The sequence below is a fragment of the Strongylocentrotus purpuratus genome, unplaced genomic scaffold (genome assembly GCF_000002235.5).
Source record: "Strongylocentrotus purpuratus isolate Spur 01 unplaced genomic scaffold, Spur_5.0 spur5_scaffold_2, whole genome shotgun sequence".
Lineage (NCBI taxonomy): Eukaryota > Metazoa > Echinodermata > Echinoidea > Camarodonta > Strongylocentrotidae > Strongylocentrotus > Strongylocentrotus purpuratus.
In genome coordinates this window covers 782,776-802,188 of record NW_022145605.1, presented here as the reverse complement: position 1 = coordinate 802,188, position 19,413 = coordinate 782,776, and the positions used below count along the sequence as shown (strand labels likewise).

At 42.7% G+C, this 19,413-nt stretch overlaps 3 protein-coding genes across 3 annotated transcripts; all 3 read right to left on the bottom strand.

The window, feature by feature from the left end:
- Positions 1-1,997: 1,997 nt before the first annotated feature.
- Positions 1,998-2,994, bottom strand: LOC591725 (alanine--tRNA ligase, cytoplasmic-like). Its single transcript, XM_011668598.2, has 2 exons — positions 2,762-2,994; positions 1,998-2,196 (listed from the first exon to the last, which is right to left on the bottom strand). Exons 1-2 carry the CDS (start codon positions 2,929-2,931, stop codon positions 2,025-2,027), a joined length of 342 nt encoding a protein of 113 aa, XP_011666900.1. The 5' UTR covers positions 2,932-2,994; the 3' UTR covers positions 1,998-2,024.
- Positions 2,995-4,214: 1,220 nt separating this feature from the next.
- LOC115926899 lies at positions 4,215-4,577 on the bottom strand. Its single transcript, XM_030992509.1, has one exon. It carries the CDS (start codon positions 4,575-4,577, stop codon positions 4,215-4,217), a length of 363 nt encoding a protein of 120 aa, XP_030848369.1.
- Positions 4,578-11,652: 7,075 nt separating this feature from the next.
- Positions 11,653-15,059, bottom strand: LOC115926897 (uncharacterized protein K02A2.6-like). Its single transcript, XM_030992508.1, has 2 exons — positions 13,374-15,059; positions 11,653-13,296 (listed from the first exon to the last, which is right to left on the bottom strand). Exons 1-2 carry the CDS (start codon positions 15,057-15,059, stop codon positions 11,653-11,655), a joined length of 3,330 nt encoding a protein of 1,109 aa, XP_030848368.1.
- Positions 15,060-19,413: the final 4,354 nt, after the last annotated feature.

Sequence of the window (19,413 nt, the reverse complement as noted above, 5' to 3'; positions counted from 1 at the left end):
TGACACAACCACCCGTATGACATGACGGAACCACGCGTACGCTATGCCAAAACCATGCGTACGTTAAGAATTACATAGAAGTATAATGGAAAATGACCATGCGTACGTTCTGTCAGAACCACGCGTACGTTATGATGGACCCACGCGTACGTTATGTCAGAACCACGCGTACGGTCTTGGCATGCGTTATGAAGGCGATAGCCAACCATACTCTGCTGGGCACACACGCGCGCACACACGTACACAGTCAGAATATACAAAGACACACATGTATGCACCTGCACTGTAAAAGGGGTGTGCTAGATAACAAATTGTCCAATCGGAAGCCCTATGGAATTTCTATGCATGGATTCAAGGATGGCTGCGCTGCAATAGTCAAAAGTACGTGCTAAACCTTGAAGTGCTAATTTTGAAAATCGGCAAAATCGGCAAAATCGGGGATTTATGGTATGAAAATCGTACCGCCCGTAATCGGCCGATTTCCCGTAGAAATTACGGGAAATCCGTACTAGTTGGCATCTCTGCAGGGCCCGCGGAACAGCAGGGATCGGGATCCTCGAGCCCCCCCCCCCCCTCCCCACTTTTTTTGAAAAATATGATGAAGAGAAATAGAAAGAAAGAGAGCAAGAAAGACAAAATAGTAAACTGCCAGTGTCACATTATAATGAGGTATCAAAATATGCTCATCTGACCATGATTAAATGCCTAGAACCCCAAGGGCTCTGCCCCCTGGATTCCACCTAGGGCCCTAAGGCGGGCCCTTAGGTGCTCATCTGACAGTAATTTAATGCCTAAAACCCCTGATTTCAGGGGGCTCTGCCCCCTGGACTGGACCCCACGCCAAATATTGTCCTGCCAGTATCACAAAATAATAAGGTATCAAAAAATGCTCATCTGACCGTCATTAAACGCCTAAAACCCCTGAGCTTCCGGGGGCTCTGCCCCCTGGACCCAACCAAGAGCCCTAAGGCAGGCCCCTTGTTGCTCATCTGACCGTAATTGAGTGCCTAAAACCCTTGAGCTTCTGGAGGCTCCGCCCCCTGAACCCCACGCCAATTAGTGACCTGCCAGTGTCACAATTAGCTATCAAAATAATGGTCATCTGAACGTAATTAAATGCCTAAAACCCCTGAACTTCCGGGGGCTCTGCCCCCTGGACCCCACCTAGGGCCCTAAGGCGGACCCCTGAATGCTAATCTGACCGTAAATTATTACCTTAACCCCCTGAGCTTTCGGGGGCGGACAAGGTATCAACATATGTTCATCTGACCGCAGGCGCGTAGCCAGGGGGGGGGATGAGGTGGTCCCCCCAAAAAAGAGAGGAGTGAAAAGGAAGAGGATTAAGAGAATTAAGAGTCGAGAACGGTACAACGAATCGTCTTCTTTCTCTAATAATTGAATGAAACGTTGAAGCTTCCCGAAGCGGGAGGGAAGGAAACTGAATTTAGACAAGGATTAAGAGCCGAGAACGGTACAACGAATCGTCTTCTTTCTCTGATGATCTAATAAAACGTAAAAGCTTCACGCGGGAGGGGGAAACTGAATTTAGACGAGGATTAAAAGTCATAACAGTACAACGAATCGTCTTCTTTATCTAATAATTTAATGAAACGTCAAAGCTTCCGCGCTTCGCGTGGGAGGAGAGGGAACTGAAGTTTAAGAGTCGATAACGACGAAACAAATCGTCTTCTTTCTCTAATGATTTAATGAAACGTAAGAGCTTCCGCGCTCTGCGCGGGAAGGGGGGGAAACATAATTCAGACGAGGCTTATCTTTGGGAACGGTACAACGAATCGCCTTCTTTCTTTAATAATTTATTGAAATGTCGAAGCTTCCGCCCTTCGCGGAGGAGGTAGGGGAAAAACTCGCCCGTCCCTGCACCCACCCCTCCCCCCCCCCCCCATTAAGTCACTGCTGGTCACCATTAGGTACTAATATTTGGCTCGCATAATTTCAAATTTGGGCCTCCCCCCCCCCCCCCCCTAAGAAATCCTGGATCCGCGCCTGCCTTATGGCGTCTGGTTTCATGCAGGTAGAACTGCAGCACTCACCTTGTGGATGGCATCAAAGATTGGCATGAAGAGATCAGTATCGTAGTTGGATGACCTGCCCTGAATGACTGAAGCAATCCTTTCCAGACCCATGCCTGTGTCAACGCATTTCTTTGGTAAAACATTCAGCGTACCATCAGATTCTCTGTTACAAATAGAGGATAATTATTGATCAGTGTTGGTGACAGTTTCATGCTCAATATTTCCCCTCCCCCACATGACACTTGCAAGCTTTTCAGTAGATGGAACATGTATGTACAAAAGTTAAAAATTTAGGTATTTTGAAGTCTTCAAATCAATTCTTACAAAAAACAAAAACTAAAGAAGATTGCATGTTTCTATTGCATTCATAAAACTAACATCCTTCTAATCCTACTTTGACATTTCAGAAGTGATGTCTTTGTACTATTACAAAATACCCTTTGAGAAATATAGAGAATACACTGCACCTGGAAGCAATACTTCAGTTTTGAAATTAACAGTTGATTGATAATTAAAAAATCTTTATTCTTTGGTGGACTTGTTAGAAAAGCAATATTCAGGACAACCCACAGCATGGGAGATCATAGGATGTACATTTAGCATAAGATCTTCAACACTGTTGTGATCTATGGTTGCATGTTCTAACTTAGTGCAGGACAAGCAAGTGGGAACACTATTATCTTTGTTTCTCTAGGTATAACACAGTATATGTAAACATCATGAATTACCTGTTGAACTGCGTGAATACAAGGTTCCAGATCTCCAGTACATCAGGGACATCCATGTTGACCATGGCGCGAGCATCACGGTCTCCAATACGATCAAAGTGGATCTCGATACAAGGCCCGCAAGGCACCTCTCCCATCTCCCAGAAGTTGACCTTCATGCCAAACGGCATCACACGCTCGTCAGGTATGCTGTAGTAAGTAGAAAGAGAGATGAGATAGAGAGGAAGAGCAGGGGAATGAGAGGACAGCAAGAGGGAAAAAGAGAGGTAGTCAGATGACAGAGTGAGAGAGAGGGACGGATAAAGAGAGAGAGTGAGAGAGAGAAAGAGAGAGAGAGAAAGAGAGAGAGAGAAAGAGGAAAGAGAGAGAGAGAAAGATGAAGAAAGATATAAAAAAGAGACAGAAAGAGAGAGGGAAATTGAATCAATTCAATCAGTAAAGATTATATTTTATGAGCTTAAGGGGGACAAAATGATTTTCTTATCATGTGTTCATTATTCTTCATTATACAGTGCGTCCCAGAAAAAACGAAACCGAGAAGTATCGATGTTGTATCATAACTTAATCACAACTAAAATTAATGAATGATACATATTTGGAAAGCTTAGAGTCTCCTCGTTCATGTGATGCTACTCAGATGATGCATATTTCATGCATGAGTGATTAAAAGCAATTTGAAGGGAGGAAACCAAAAAGACATTTGGCGGGCGGTATCTGAATTTCGAAGAAAAATTCACATTTCTAGAAAGTTCATTTCCTGCCCTTTCATATGACACCTCAATCAAGAAAAATGAGCCAGGAATAACAAAGTTCTGTTCGTTTAAAGTAAAGCTTGCATTCCCATAATTTTATCAAACAAATACGTTTTCACTGGCTGCCTGCCCTAACAACACAGAAAGTAGACGAAAGTCTTCATGCATGGCTGATCGTCAACGAAACGGAGTGGTGAGAAACAATGATGAAAGCTAATTGATAGTTTTGATTTCATCCTTTATTGTTATTATTATCATTATTATTATTATTACTATTTTATTATTATTTATCCTTTTACACCTGACTAAATGGATGCGGTGATATTCACGTCTGGATTAAAAATGTGTGTGTTGATACTCTTCCCTTCCCCTCCCCTCTTCATCAACTCCTTCCTCATTCGCTCCGTCCTCCACCCCACCCCATCTGTACTATAGCCCGGAACCGTAAACAAACTCCTCACTCCCTCATATCCCCCCTCTCTCTCTCTCTCTCTTATTTCTTATCTTGTTTCCACAAACACTCTTCATGAATTCGACCAGAAATGTCACCCTTACACATTGTCGCCAAATCAGCAAACCAATCATTTAGTAAGAGATAATAATTATAAAAAACATGAATCAACCTCAATTCAATTTGTTTTCGTTGTTTATTCATTAACATATCTGGTTCATGACTAAGTCATTTACTTTCTTGCTTAAGTTCAGCGTTTTTCAACATGACCACCGTTTCTCTCTACGCATAACTCTGCACGGGATGCCATGGCTCTCATGGCATCACAGGTCACACGGGGCTGCTGTCGTAGAGACTCGACTTCAGCAAAGATTCTCCTTCGCAGATCTCCCAGGTCACGCGGTGGGCTCGTGAACACCTTGCTCTTCAGGTAGCCCCACAGAAAGAAGTCGCATGGCGTGAGATCGGGCGATCTGGGAGGCCACTCGACAGGATGATAGGTGGCGATTACCCTTTCGTTGAAGAGCTCCGCAAGCCTATTCCTGACAATGATTCTGCGATGGGCTGGGGCTCCATCCTGTATCCACCAAATGTCCCTGCATGAAGCTGCCATCAACTTGGCCCGGGAAGAGCGCTTCTAACTGTGGAACAATCTCTTCGTTGAGGATTCGCAGGTAGCCGTCTCCGTCGCGCCATTCCCACACATTCCCATCCAGACAGACACCTTTTCCCGTGAGATGTTGCGATCAAAGTGGAACGGCGGTGGTTCCTGAGCAGGGGCATACTGGCGCATGTTGTGGCTGTTTACCCGACCATTCATGAAGAATGATGCCTCGTCCCCTATCACAATGTTACCGATGAACCGTGGGCCTCTCTCCAGCAGCCATTCGCAGAATCGAAGTCTTCTCGGCAGGTCTCCAGGTAAAAGTTGATGCCGGCACGTCATTCGGTAGGGATACCACCGGATATCGTTCTTGACAATTCGTTTGAATGACAACTTTGAAATTCCCATGCCGTTCCTTCTGGCAGATACCCTTGGGTTTGCTTCCAGCATGTGTTGCACGTTTTGGATGTTGTCGGGGGATCTCACTGTCCTCCTTCTCCCCGACCTGCCCTTGTTGAGATTAAGGCTAGTACCCTCCACTTGGTATTTCCTAATTTTCCGCCAAATACTTGATTCGGCTGGAACCTCGCGATCAGGGAAGCGACGCCGGAAAGCCTCAGCAACTTGTTGAAGGCTCCCAGATCGTCCCCATTCTGTTACCAGAAATACTTGTTGTTCGGTTGTTAATTGCATGGTCAAATTGGAAATGAAAACGTACCAGCTTTTATCATTTTTCTCACCACTCCGTTTCGTTGACGATCACCCATGCATAAAGACTTTTGATAACTCTCTTTGTTGCTACGGCAGGCAGCCATTGAAAACGATTTTGTTTAATGAAATAATGGAAATGCAAGCATTACTTTAAACAAACAGAACTTTGTTATTCCTGGTTCATTTTACCTGATTGAGGTGTCATATGAAAGGGCAGGAAATGAACTTTCTAGAAATGTGCATTTTTCTTCGAAATTCAGATACCGCCCGCCAAATGTCTTTTTGGTTTCCTCCCTTCAAATTGCTTTAAATCACTCATGCGTGAAATATGCATCATCTGAGTAGCATCACATGAAAGAGGAGACTCTAAGCTTTCCAAATATGTATCATTCATTAATTTTAGTTGTGATTAAGTTATGATACAACATCGATACTTCTCGGTTTCGTTTTTTCTGGGACGCACTGTACAACTCACTCCCAGATCCTAATCAAATGAATGGTCATGCGCGGTCACGTGTGATTCATTTACTGAGCCTATTGCACTAAAAAGCGTTCAATATTTTCCAGTCATATTGCACTCTTTTTCAGTGCGCAGTAGTGCGCGTAGAAATTAGAGCGCTTCATGCATGGGCCTATTCTTGCGCAGCACTATGCGTAAATTGGTATAGAGGTGAGTGCACTTGCTATATCTATACTTGTGTGTGCGCACTAAATTGAGACTTATTAAAACTTGAGATTTATTTGTCAGTCATACTGTCTTGCTGCATCAACTCAAAGGATTTCGCTGGGAAATCATCGGCATTGCAGAAACCCACTGGACAGACATGGGAGACTTTACCCATGATGGACACAGAATCCTATGCTCGGGGAAAGATAAAATTCATAGAGAAGGAGTTGCATTGATCCTAAACAAAACGGCCCAAAATGCGCTTCTTGGATATACAACCCCATCTCACCAAGAATTATTTCAGCAAGATTTGAAGTACAGACAGGATCATTGACCATAATACAGGTCTACGCTCCAAACACAGCCAACAGCAAAGAGGAAATTGAGGAATTTTACAACCTACTACAATCAACGATATAGAGAAAGCCCCAAGAAAAGACATTCTTATGGGCGTGATGGGCGACCTAAATGCGAAGGTAGGATCAGACTTCATTAACAGAGAAATACGAAGGAAAACAAAAGGCTGCAAATATAAATGGATACAAGATCTATGCAAAAAGTGGAAACCTCACGTCAGGCTACCATAATCCAAGGCAGTCTACACAACAATTAAACAAATCACTAAGAAATTTAACATCAGAATGCAGGCAGTGAAAAGCAAAGATGGAGAAATCCTTACCGAGAAGAAAGACGTAAAAGAGAGATGGAAAGAAAGCTTTGAAGTCAAGTAATCGCCCAAGTCAAAGGTTCTTAAAGTCCTGCTCTTTATTTTCCATTGCTTTTTTTTTTTTTTTACCTAAGTCAGATTTTGTCTAGTTGAAATCTATATTGGATTAGACTATGACAGAGTGAAGTGTACATGTCACTAATTTTAAAGTGAATGGAGAATAATTATTATCATTATTATTGATCTAGCAATTATGCAATTGATAGAAAGATCTTCACTTCACACCACCTTCTGCACCATCCAGCCAAGCACAATATAAGGATTAAATCAATTTCAAATAATTGGTTTATAAGTGTTGTTTTATTTCAGAAACAAAGTACAGAAAAACTAGACGGAACTTTGACTGCGCGCAGTCAAAAATGATGCCTCCGCCATAGAGCAATTTTACAAACCAAAACAGAAACAATTTTTAAATTCAAGTTTGATTGTAATCCATCTGTCGGTTTTAATGATAATGCATGCACAAGCTATTTATAGGCATACATAATGAGCTATGTGACCTTTGACCTTCGATCTGGTGGCCCCAAAATCTAATCAGTTCAAATTGGCTCTGCAAAATACATACATGACTTGAGTTTGATAGTAATCTGTCTATTGGTTCTCATGATAATGTGATCACAAGCTATTTTTGGATACATAAAGAGCCCTGTGACCTTTGACCTGGTGACCCCAAAATCGAATCATTTCATTGGCTCTGCAAGATACCTACATGACATGAGTTTGGCAGGAATCCATCAATCGGTTCTTGAGATAATGCATGCACAAGCTATTTATAGGCATACATAATGAGCTATGTGACCTTTGACCTTCGATCTGGTGGCCCCAAAATCTAATCAGTTCATTGGCTCTGCAAAATACATACATGACTTGAGTTTGATAGTAATCTGTCTATTGGTTCTCATGATAATGTGATCACAAGCTATTTTTGGATACATAAAGAGCCCTGTGACCTTTGACCTTCGACCTTGTGACCCCAAAATCTACTCATTTCATTGGCTTTGCAAGATACATACATGACCCAAGTTTGGCGGGAATCAATCAATCGGTTCTTAAGATAACGCGATCACGAGAACGGGACGTACGGACGGACATACGGACGGACAGACAACCCAAAAACATAATGCCTCCGGCTACTTTGTAGTGGAGGCCCCCCCCCTTGAGAAAAAAATCATGTAAAATCACGTGATTTTTACCTTTTTGGGGGTTGGGCCCCCCCCCCTGGCGCTCAAGGGGGGGGTGCAAATCGAAATTTTTTTGAGGATAAAAAAAAAAAAAATGTGCTCACTACCCCCCCCCCCCCCCCCCCCCCCCCCCCCCCCCCCCCCCCCCCCCCCCCCCCCCCACTGAACGAATTTTTGGCCGGCGGGTTTTCAAATTTTCGGGAGCAAGAAAAAAAAAAAAAAATTTTGCTCTGTACCCCCCCCCCCCCCCCCCCCCCCCCCCCCCCCCCCCCCCACTGAGCGACTTTTCGGCCGGCGCGATTTTCAAATTTTCGGGAGCAAAAAAAAAAAAAGTTGGGCCCCCTCCCCTAAGAAATCCTGGATCCGCGCCTGTACTATACAACCCCTATGTTCAAGTTTCATGGAAGAGGAATATACACTTTTAAAATTATTTTAAAATTCAAAACTTAACCTCGGGTTACGTTTTTGATCATGATGCCACAACAGTCTAATTGTTCAAATCTGAAATGACCTTTGAACTTGTGACCTGATATTGTACTCACATTATTGGGAATACTAGATAACTCTTTAATCAACGTTTCAGTGAATAAGAACTTATACTTTAAAAATGATATTAAAAATTCAAAAACTTAACCTGTTGACGCCGCTGCCGTCAATGGAAAAACGGCGCCTATGTCTCAAGTATCAAGTATCTCGGATAGATTAACATACTGGTAAGAAGAGTGAGATGCTCAACATACTTTCTCTCGTTAACAATGGAAACTATTTTTGAAAACAAATGTTTTAAGATGCGCCTTAAAGTTGTCAACAGTAGCACAGTTATTTAGATTTTCCACTAATTTATTCTAAAACTCGGCCGATGCAACCTGAAACGAGCGAAACCCGTAGAATATAGTATTTATTTGTAGAATGGTGAGAGACTTTTGGGAAGATCCGAAAGTTCTGTTTGGAACATATAGGGTAAGAAATTCCGTTAAAGGTAAAGACCAGTAATGGTCATGCGATTGCATTGTGAAAGAAACGTTGTGGAATCGATCAGAAAAGGTTGATCATCTAGCACCTAGCATCTGCAAGGTTCTGGAATCATCAAAATGATAAGAAATTTGGCCCATTCTTCGTAAAGTTACAAGCACTATACACAGAAAGATGTATATGGGACTACCCTATCTCTCTCACACGACCATGAGAGAGATAAATTTACCAAATATATGAATTAGTAGGCGGTTTCCCGGCAAATTTTTTATCATCATGTATTAGTCAAACATATTCTTTCACATGATTGGTAATGAGAGCTTCCATTTCATTTTTTGAAATTGGGGCGTTACCAATACTGGTCTTTACCTTTAAATAAGAAGGAGCAAATCCGTTTATAATGTAGGAAAACAGGAGTTAAAGGGTTAACCAATTTTTATCATCTTAGCAGATAGAATAGATAGAGGGAGAAATGGTCTTTATACAGACACAAACAGTATGTGCAACTAAAGGACATAATTTGGAAAAAGACAAACATCAACCATCTTGTCTTACATGTACTGCATCCTGTAATGTTTTGGTCCTTATTTAGACAGCCGAAAGGACGACACAACAGCCTTCAGTTACATGGTTGATAACGTGTGTGTATTCTCCGTTCAACTTCTGTACAGGTCATATTACAATACACTATACATTGTTCTTGTACGAGTAACCAATGACAACCAGAAAGTATGGAATGCTAATTGTGCAGTTGTTCAAGATACTACAATCCTCCCTACCTGGATTAAAACCTTTCTATAATGAGATAAGTCAATCACAGTGTAGCTGTTGTTATTTCTATGGCTTGTTTGACATCATCAAACTGTAACAATCATTCATCAATGTGTTTTAAACCATGTAAGAACAAACTTTGGAAAAAACATCAAAACAAGTTGTAACTCATTTAGAGTATAAAACCAAACTTGAACATTAACCAAACTCAGCTAATTTGCACAAAGCCATGTATAGAACTCACGTACACATGTAATGGTTAAATAACTAACTTGCATAAGACAAAACTTGCTACGGATAGCCAGTATTACATATATACACTTCAAACAAGAAATAATTCACTTTGTGAGATCATGCAGAGCTTATGCATATAGCAATATACCATCTAATAAAATGTGAACTCTAAAAGTTGTAAATTAGGCTTTTAGGAAGTATTCATGGTTGAAATAAGCTGATTATGTAGTGATATATTTTCATATCAACAGATCAAAATTACCTATGACCTGCAGAGGTCAATAACTGTTTGCTAGCATAAAAATCTTGTTCTTAGCACTCAAGTCTGTTTCAGTATAATAAAGCATAAAAAATGCAATTGACTGTTCTGTCATACATTGTAGGCATGAGGCAATAGCATCGAACAATATGAACTCAAATATCAAATATCATAGATTATAAAACATAGCAATCAGCAAATACACATGTACAAACCTTCAAACTGTGCAAAACTGATATTCATTCATAAACACAATATAATGGCAACAAATAACACCTTTTTACATTTTCCTTTCTTCTTTCCCTTTTGAAAAATAGCCAAGTGTACAAAATATTTTCTTTGCATGAACGTAGAAAATTAAACTGATTCAATTGGAATTCGCTCTTTATAAAACCTTATAAATTACTTCCAACTCCGTAATATTGAAGAGCAATATTTATAAAACTGAACCAGATTTCTGGAGGCTCTAGTTTGTGTTTGTTTGTTTGATTGGTTTTTTTTTTTTTTTTTAACAATTAAGCTATACGTGTTTACAAAGCATACTGAGTAAATGCAAATCTGTTATACACGGAAAATAATTTCAAACCAATAGTTACGACACTCTGAGTCATTAATCAAGTTACATGCAATAATTAAACTAACAGCAAAGAATAAAAGATAATATGAAATCCACCCTTGAGATCTAATCTTGATCAGAAATGCAAACTCACAGGAACATTATGCAAACTTCCATTGTGACAGGTTAGAACAATAATTTGTTTAAATACACATAAATGCATACAGTAACCTGAATAAAAAGTTTGCCATCAAAAGTTTGTTTTTGTTTTTGTTTTTTGTTTTTTTTTAAGAAATGCAAGATTAAGAGTCAATGTCTCATCATTTAGTCATATTGTGCATTTCTCCAGTTTTCTTTGTCTTTGACTAGTTTATGAGTAACGAATAGACTGTGAACTAAACATAATCGCGCAACCGTGCTGGTTGTCGTCGATTGCGTCTAGGATTACGTCGCGGTTGCACAACAAGTTGTTGTCCTTGTGCATTATCATCACTAAGGTCAATTTCAATTTGATCATTGTTAGCAGATTGGTCACAGGGAATAGGACCAGTGTAACGCTTGAAACGTGATGCGTTTCGCGTGATGTAGTGATTACCATGACGTACAGTGATTCATGAACCTTTCTTCCTACTACTTTGTATGGTGTGGAAGGTACGGGGACTGATGTTTGCACACTATACCATCACGGCGGACAAGAACTGTGTCTCCTACATCGATATCCTTCTCGCGTGTTGTACCGTGACTATCCGCGTACGCTTTCATTTTCGCTTTCTTGCCACGATCGCGAGAGCGGAGTTGATTATCCGAAGTTCGTTCTTGAATGTCGGAGACGGGAACTATAGGCTCAGGGAGGCGAGTACGGACAGGTCTGCCAAACAGGAGTGTGGCAGGGGGACACCAGTCGTGGTATGCGGCGTGGCGCGGTAATTGCGAAGAAATCTGTAGAGCTCTTGCTTCCACGATTTGTTTTGAGCGATGGCAGAGCGATAGGCTTTCTTCAGTGTTCTCATAAATCTTTCAACTTCACCGTTCGCTTGGGGCCACCTGGGGTTACCCTTCTGTGCTTGAAACCCAGGTAGTCGGCAAAGTCAGCGAATTCACGACTGTTGAAAGGAGGCCCATTATCCGTACGGACGATATCAGGAACGCCGAAACTTGAGAAAATTCGGTCTAGCTTGGGGATGACTTGCTGAGCTGAAGTAGATGAGACAATTTCAACCTCGGGGAAACGAGAATAGTCATCCATAACAACAAGCAGGTGGTCACCTGACGGGAGATCAGCGAAATCAATGCTAAGTTCTGACCACGCTTTTTGGGGCAGAGGGGACATGCGCAGAGGCTCTTTGACATGCTCGATTGTGTTAGACTGGCATGTGATACAATCACGAACAATTTTCTCTGTCATCTTGTCAATAGAGGGAAACCACACTTTTTCACGGATAAGACTCTTTGTCTTTGTGATGCCTTGATGTCCCTCATGTGCAATATCAATGATGCGTTTACGAAGAGACTGCGGGACTACTATGCGATGTCCGCGGAGGAGAAGAGAATTGTCATCCACTGTCAATTCCTCTCGAATAATGAACAAGCTCTGGAGTTCTGATTGGTTTTCAGTAGAGGTCGCAAGAAGGTCATGCCAGTTGTTGTTCTTGATGGTGCGAATGACGTGCTGTAGGACTGGGTCCTGTTTTGTGGCTTCAGCGATTTCGGACATTGATACTGACTTCGGAACTGCATGATATGCCACAAAACTAACATGAGCTTCCGCCATGGATTGATCATCGGATACGCTCATCACCGATAACTGAGGATGTCGCGAGAGGTAGTCAGCGGGGTTATGCTGACCAGGACGATACTGGACGGTGTAGTCATACGCTTGCAACTTCAGGATCCATCTTTCAAGACGGAGCGGTGGCTTAGCATGACAGTTGTTGAAGAGCGATACTAGCGGCTTATGGTCAGTTGTGACTACAAACGATCCACCATACAAATACACATGAAAATGGACAATAGCCCATGTGATGGCTAGGGCTTCACGCTCTGTTTGCGAATATCGAGATTCAACGTCTGTGAGGGCTCTGCTTGCCAACGCGACAGGAACCGTGTTCTCCTTGTTATGCTGAACAAGAAGTGCTCCCAGACCATGAGGACTGGCATCAACGATAAGTTCAGTGGTGCTGGCCGTATTGAAGTATGCCATGGTGCATTGTTGCGAAACTCTTTGCTTGATCTTAGCGAAGGCGTCGGCTTGGGCAAGACCCCATTCCCATTCACTATCCGACTTAGTGAGATGGCGAAGAGGTGCTGAAATCGAGGCCAGACCAGGGATGAACCTGGCACAGTAATTAACCATGCCTAAGAAACTGCGGACTTCGGACACGGTGCGAGGTTCAGGTACCGCTCGGATGGCTTCGATCTTTCTCGGATCAGCGCTAATGCCGTTGGATGAGAAAACGTGACCAAAATATGTGACACGGTCAGCAGCAAAGACACATTTGTCCTTGTTCAAGGTCAGGTTCACCTCACGAAGGCGTTCGAGTACAGCTTTGAGGCGAATGTCATGGTCCGCTTTGTTGTTCGCGAACACAAGAATATCATCACTTATATTCAAGACACCCGGTAGGTCTTGAAGAACAGCTTGAATGGTGTGCTGAAAGATCTCAGATGCAGATGCGAGCCCGAAATTGAGTCGTTTGTACCGAAAAGTCCGATATGAGTTGAGAACACTGTGTACGGACGAGACTCTTCATCAAGCTCTAGCTGGTGGTAGCCCGAGTTGAGATCCAAAGTGCTAAATGTTGTGGCACCATTCAAAGCAGACACAAGATCATCAACGGTTGGCGTGATGTGACGTTCGCGCTTCACAGCTTTGTTGACGTGACGCATGTCAACACAAATGCGGATGTTATCACTGTTACGCTTCGGGACAACAGTGATCGGAGAAACCCACGGAGTAGGTGTATCATGTACCGGTTCTATGATATCAAGTTCCTGCAATCTGTCAAGTTCCTGCTCCACTCGCTTTCTCATGTGGAAGGGAATCCTTCGGTAGGGAACTGCTACAGGAGGAACGGATCCATCAACATGAATATGGCATTGGTGATCTTTCAGTTTGCCAATACCAAGGAAACGATCCTTATACGACTGCATTAGCTGAAGATTGTACGTGATATGAAGGAGACCAAGTGCAGTGGCAGTGCTACAACCCAGCAGTGTATCACCACTGTGCGTGACAACAAATATCTTTGTTTCCACTGTTTTCGATTTATACGAGACAGATGCGGTGAATGTTCCAACAACATCAAGCGGGACTGTGCTTCCATACGCATACACAGGAACGGAGGGCGCGTCAAGATGAGGCCTTGGTGTAATCGAACGATACGTGTTCTGACTCACAATCGTTACTGAGGAACCAGAATCGATTAAAGCTGAAATTGAGATCCCGTTGACCTCAATCTGAACAAACGGTCCGTTGGCTGAAGAAGAATTAACATTGAAAACATAGTCCTTTGTTTCAGCTTGCTCTTCCTTACTATGCTGAGCAGGTTGGTGATCACGCTGAGGCTGAGGCTCAGGCTGCGGAGAGCTAGTACAGCTGCATTGACATGCTGCTGTATGTTCAGTATGAATTGCGATAGAATTGGACTTTAATGGTCTAGATAAACAGTACTTCTGGAAATGATTCAATTTTCCACAAGAATGGCACGTAACCCCTTTTGCCGGACAGGGTTTATCTGCGGGATGTGGGAACCGACCACCACAATTCCTGCATGTGACTTTCTGTCTGGTCGCTTGCTGTTTTCCACGAGTGCGAAATTGGCGTTGGACAGAGTTCGGATTTGAGGGCTTGTCATGACGCGTAGCAGCGACAGTTGATTCTCGAGATGTAGCACTCTCCATCTCGGCTGCATACTGATCAGATTGCTCGAGCGTGCGGGCAGTATGAAGAAGTTTTTCGAGTGTAACAGTTTCACGAAGTGCGTACCTCCTCAAATTTTGCGATGTACACCCAAACACGATTTGGGATTTGATTTCCGCAGTTTTGTCCGAGAATTGACATGATGAAGCTAACTTCTGCAAACGGAGATGATACTGAGCAACAGTTTCATTGTTCAATTGTTTACACTGACGAAACAGATAACGTTCATATTCCACATTAACAGACGGAACAAAATGTTTCTCTAGCGCTTTAATGGCAGCAGAGTAAGATGTGGCTGTGTCTGGAAGTGTTTCAAAGATTTCCTGCACATCAGGACCGGAATAGTGCAGGAGCAACGCTCGCTTCTGGGCATCGTCTGTTACAGCAAATGCAGTGAAAAAGTTCTCTAGCCGTTTCACGTATTTTCCCCATCTCACACCCACGGTCGCGAGATATTCATGGCACTCAAAACGCTCAAACTGGGGTAAATTCATGTTGAAATGTTCTCAAAGTAACTTACGCAGTGACTCGAGGGACTGTGTCCATGAAAGTTCAGGTTCATGACGAAATCACACATCTTCGTCGCCAAATGTAATGTTTTGGTCCTTATTTAGACAGCCGAAAGGACGACACAACAGCCTTCAGTTACATGGTTGATAACGTGTGTGTATTCTCCGTTCAACTTCTGTACAGGTCATATTACAATACACTATACATTGTTCTTGTACGAGTAACCAATGACAACCAGAAAGTATGGAATGCTAATTGTGCAGTTGTTCAAGATACTACACATCCGAGTTCTCAATAACGAAACTTGTTTCAGGAATAAAAAATGACCTTCATAATATTTTTGCAGTGATTTACTGACAAAAACACTGCTGGACTTTATGGGTCGGCTTTCATCGAAAGGGTGCGGTGCGGTGCGGCGCGGTGTGGTGTGCTCAACGCACCCATTCGATAAAAGGCCCCCCGCTTTTCTCGAAAGGGTGCGTTGAGAACGGAGGACCGTCTTAGCACACCCTTTCGAGAAAAGAGGGGGGTCTTTTCTCGAAAGGGTGCGTCGACTAGTCTTTCGCATCAGTCGTTTAAAATGAGGATCTGGGACAGAAGGTAATAGTTGCCAATTTAAGTATATCGAAAATGTATTAAATAAAATGGAATGGTTGTTGTTGTTGTTTTAGTTTTAAGGGCGTGTGTCATTCAATTATGAATATTTACGCCGTCTTGATTACAGAGTGGTCTCTTTCGTTATTACTATGTTGATGGGGGAGACAGAGAGAAGGAAAAAAGGGAAAGGGAAAGGGAAGATAAAAGGAAAGAAAGAAGAATAAGAAGAAAAGAGGGAAACGGGGGGGGACGAAGGGCTCTTGCCTCCTCCCCACCCCCCCCCCCCCCCCCCGCCAAAAAAATAAATAAGAGAGAGAGAGAGAGAGAGAGAAGGAAAAGGGAAAGGGAAAGAAAATATAAAAGGAAAGAAAGAAGAGGAAGAAGGAAAGAGGGAAACGGGGGAAGGGCGAAAGGCTCTTACCCCCCCCCCCCCCCCCCCCGGCAAAAAAATAAATAAGAGAGAGAGAGAAGGGAAAGGGAAAGAAAGAAGAGGAATAAGAAGGAAAGAGGTAAACGGGGGAAGGGCGAAGGGCTCTTGCCTCCTTCCCCCCACCCCCGCCAAAAATATATAAGAGAGAGAGAGAGAGAAGGGAAAGGGAAAGAAAATATAAAAGGAAAGAAAGAATAGGAATAAGAAGGAAAGAGGGAAACGTGGGAAGGGCGAAGGGCTCTTGCCTCCTCCCTCCCCACCCCCTGCCAAACAATAAATAAGAGATAGAGAGAGAAGGGAAAGGGAAAGGGAAAGAGAAGATAAAAAGGAAAGAAAAAAGTGGAAGAAGAAGAAAAGAGGGAAACGGGGGCGAAGGGCCCTTGCCTCCCCCTCCCGCCAAAAAAAATGAATAAGAGAGGGAGAGGGAAGGGAGAGGGAAAGAAAATATAAAAGGAAAGAAAGAAGAGGAAAAAGAAATAGAAAAGAGGGAAACGGGGCGAAGGGCTCTTGCCTCCTCCCCCCCCCCCCCGCCAAAAAATAAATAAGAGAGAGAAGGGAAAGGGAAAGAGAAGATAAAAGGAAAGAAAGAAGAGGAAGTAGAAGGAAAGAGGGAAACGGGGGCGAAGGGCTCTTGCCCTCCCCCCGCCAAAAATATAAATAAGAGAGAGAGAGAGAGAGAAGGGAAAGGGAAAGGGAAAGAGAATATAAAATGGAAGAGGAAGAATAAGAAGAAAAGAGGGAAACGGGGGGGACGAAGGGCTCTTGCCTCCTCCCCACCCCCCCCCCCCCCCGCCAAAAAAATAAATAAGAGAGAGAGAGAGAGAGAAGGAAAAGGGAAAGGGAAAGAAAATATAAAAGGAAAGAAAGAAGAGGAAGAAGGAAAGAGGGAAACGGGGGAAGGGCGAAAGGCTCTTACCCCCCCCCCCCCCCCGGCAAAAAAATAAATAAGAGAGAGAGAAGGGAAAGGGAAAGAAAGAAGCGGAATAAGAAGGAAAGAGGTAAACGTGGGAAGGGCGAAGGGCTCTTGCCTCCTCCCTCCCCACCCCCTGCCAAACAATAAATAAGAGATAGAGAGAGAAGGGAAAAAGAAAGGGAAAGAGAAGATAAAAAGGAAAGAAAAAAGAGGAAGAAGAAGAAAAGAGGGAAACGGGGGCGAAGGGCCCTTGCCTCCCCCTCCCGCCAAAAAATGAATAAGAGAGGGAGAGGGAAGAGAGAGGGAAAGAAATATATAAAAGGAAAGAAAGAAGAGGAAAAAGAATAAGAAAGAGGGAAACGGGGGCAAAGGGCTCTTGCCTCCTCCCCCCCCCCCCCCCCGCCAAAAATAAATAAGAGAGAGAAGGGAAAGGGAAAGAGAAGATAAAAGGAAAGAAAAAAGAGGAAGTAGAAGGAAAGAGGGAAACGGGGGCGAAGGGCTCTTGCCCTCCCCCCGACAAAAATATAAATAAGAGAGAGAGAGAGAAGGGAAGGGAAAGGGAAAGGGAAAGAGAATATAAAAGTGAAGAGGAAGAAGAATAAGAAAAGAGGGAAACGGGGGCGAAGTGCTGTTGCCTCCTCCCCCCCCCCCCCGCCAAAAAATAAATAAGAGAGAGAGAGAGAGAGAGAAGGAAAGGGAAAGAGAAGATAAAAGGAAAGAAAGAAGAGGAAGAAGAAGAAAAGAGGGAAACGGGGGCAAAGGGCTCTTGCCTCTTTTTTTTTTCTTTCTTTTCCTTTCTTTCCTTTCTTTCCTAGTCTCCCTCTTTTTCGTTTTTCTCTTTCTTTCTTTCTTTTTCTTTTTCCTTTCCCTCTCTTTTTTCCCGACGGCAGCGCAATTTTACCGACAATATCCTGACAGGTGGGGGGGGGGGGTGTCGCACCCCCACACCCCCTTTGGAGACGCCCCTACCTACGCCACTGTTGGCGACCACAAGGCTATCAATACAAATTAAGACATATTAATGAAGATTCTTTTTTAATATTGCAGAGAGATAAGTATTTTCTCTATGAACTTGTTTAATGGAAGGATAATAAATAATATTAAAAACATGAATACTATAGCGGTATAATGATGAGAGAGATGATTCAAGTCATACTTCTTTTCAATGTGATTGGAGTAGACTTGAGGGTGGGGGGGGGTCCCCTAAGATCTCGGCCGTTTCACAGCCGATCGCCGCGAAAATGTGCATGCATGTCAAGTGAAGTGTATAAAAAAACTATGGTAATTTCAATTTGTTGAAACATTCACTCATTTGCATATTTATGGTAATTTATGCAAACAAGGTCAGAGAATTCACATTTTTACCCATAAATCATATATAATTCATATTCAAGCGTTCTTTTTCACTACATATATTTGTTAGAATAATAATACAACAAAGTTGGAAGAGCCAGTTTATCCCTATGTTATCTCTGGTTTTGATTATTTGTATTTATGTATTATATTGTTTTTGTTGTTTTATTTCATTTCTTACCACAATTCAACTATTTTGACCCTAAAACAAACGCATTAACTTGAAAACAAGACCAAATAACCAATGTGTTCTCTTTTTTTAAAAGAATAAATGGTATTTCCATATGTTTGGTACATAAATCACAAAAATGAGCGATTTTAGGGCTGACATGCAAAAACAAAAGGTCACGTGACTCCGCAACTATACGTCCAATTTTCAACAAAAAAATGTTTCAAAAGATGCGTAAAACTCGAAAGAAAAAAGTCATGAAAGAAAAATGTATATCTGCCGCGGTTCCGGAGTAGTCGCGAAATTACTAGAGAGCACTAATCTTTTTTGGGGGCCCTCGAAAATTTGAAAAATTGTACCCCCCCCCCCTTGAACGCCAGGGAGGGGGGGGGGTCTATCTCCCCAAAACGGTAAAATTAACGTGTTTTTTCACACGTTTTTTCACAGGGCGGAGCCCTCAGAAGCTCCCTCAGAAGCTCAGGGGTATTAAACATCAAAATTAATGTCGGATGAGCATAATTTTATACCTTATTTGTGACAGTGGCAGGACACAATTTGGTGTTGGGTCTAGGGGCGGAGCCCCCAGAAGCTCAGGAGTTTTGTACATTAAATTATTATTATTTTATACCTTATTTGTGACACAGGGGTCACGAATTGGCGTGGGGTCAAGGGGGTGGAGCCCCCGGAAGCTCAGGGGTTTTGGGCAATAAATAACGGTCAGATGAGCATATTTTTATATACCTATTTGTGACACTGGCAGGACACAAATTGGTGTTGGATCCAAGGGGCGGAGCCCCAAGAAGGTGAGGGGTTTTATACATCAAATTATCGTCAGATGAGCATATTTTTATATCTATTTGTGACACTGGCAGGACA

What these genes read in the sequence shown, in the direction of transcription:
- LOC115926897 (XM_030992508.1), bottom strand. Translation starts at nt 15,059, where the DNA reads ATGAATTTACCCCAGTTTGAGCGTTTTGAGTGCCATGAATATCTCGCG. An exon ending in AAGAGTCTCGTCCGTACACA is followed by an intron (nt 13,297 to 13,373) that starts GTGTTCTCAACT and finishes GAGATCTTTCAG; the next exon opens with CACACCATTCAAGCTGTTCT.
- LOC591725 (XM_011668598.2), bottom strand. Translation starts at nt 2,931, where the DNA reads ATGCCGTTTGGCATGAAGGTCAACTTCTGGGAGATGGGAGAGGTGCCT. An exon ending in GTATTCACGCAGTTCAACAG is followed by an intron (nt 2,197 to 2,761) that starts GTAATTCATGAT and finishes TATTTGTAACAG; the next exon opens with AGAATCTGATGGTACGCTGA.
- LOC115926899 (XM_030992509.1), bottom strand. Translation starts at nt 4,577, where the DNA reads ATGGCAGCTTCATGCAGGGACATTTGGTGGATACAGGATGGAGCCCCA.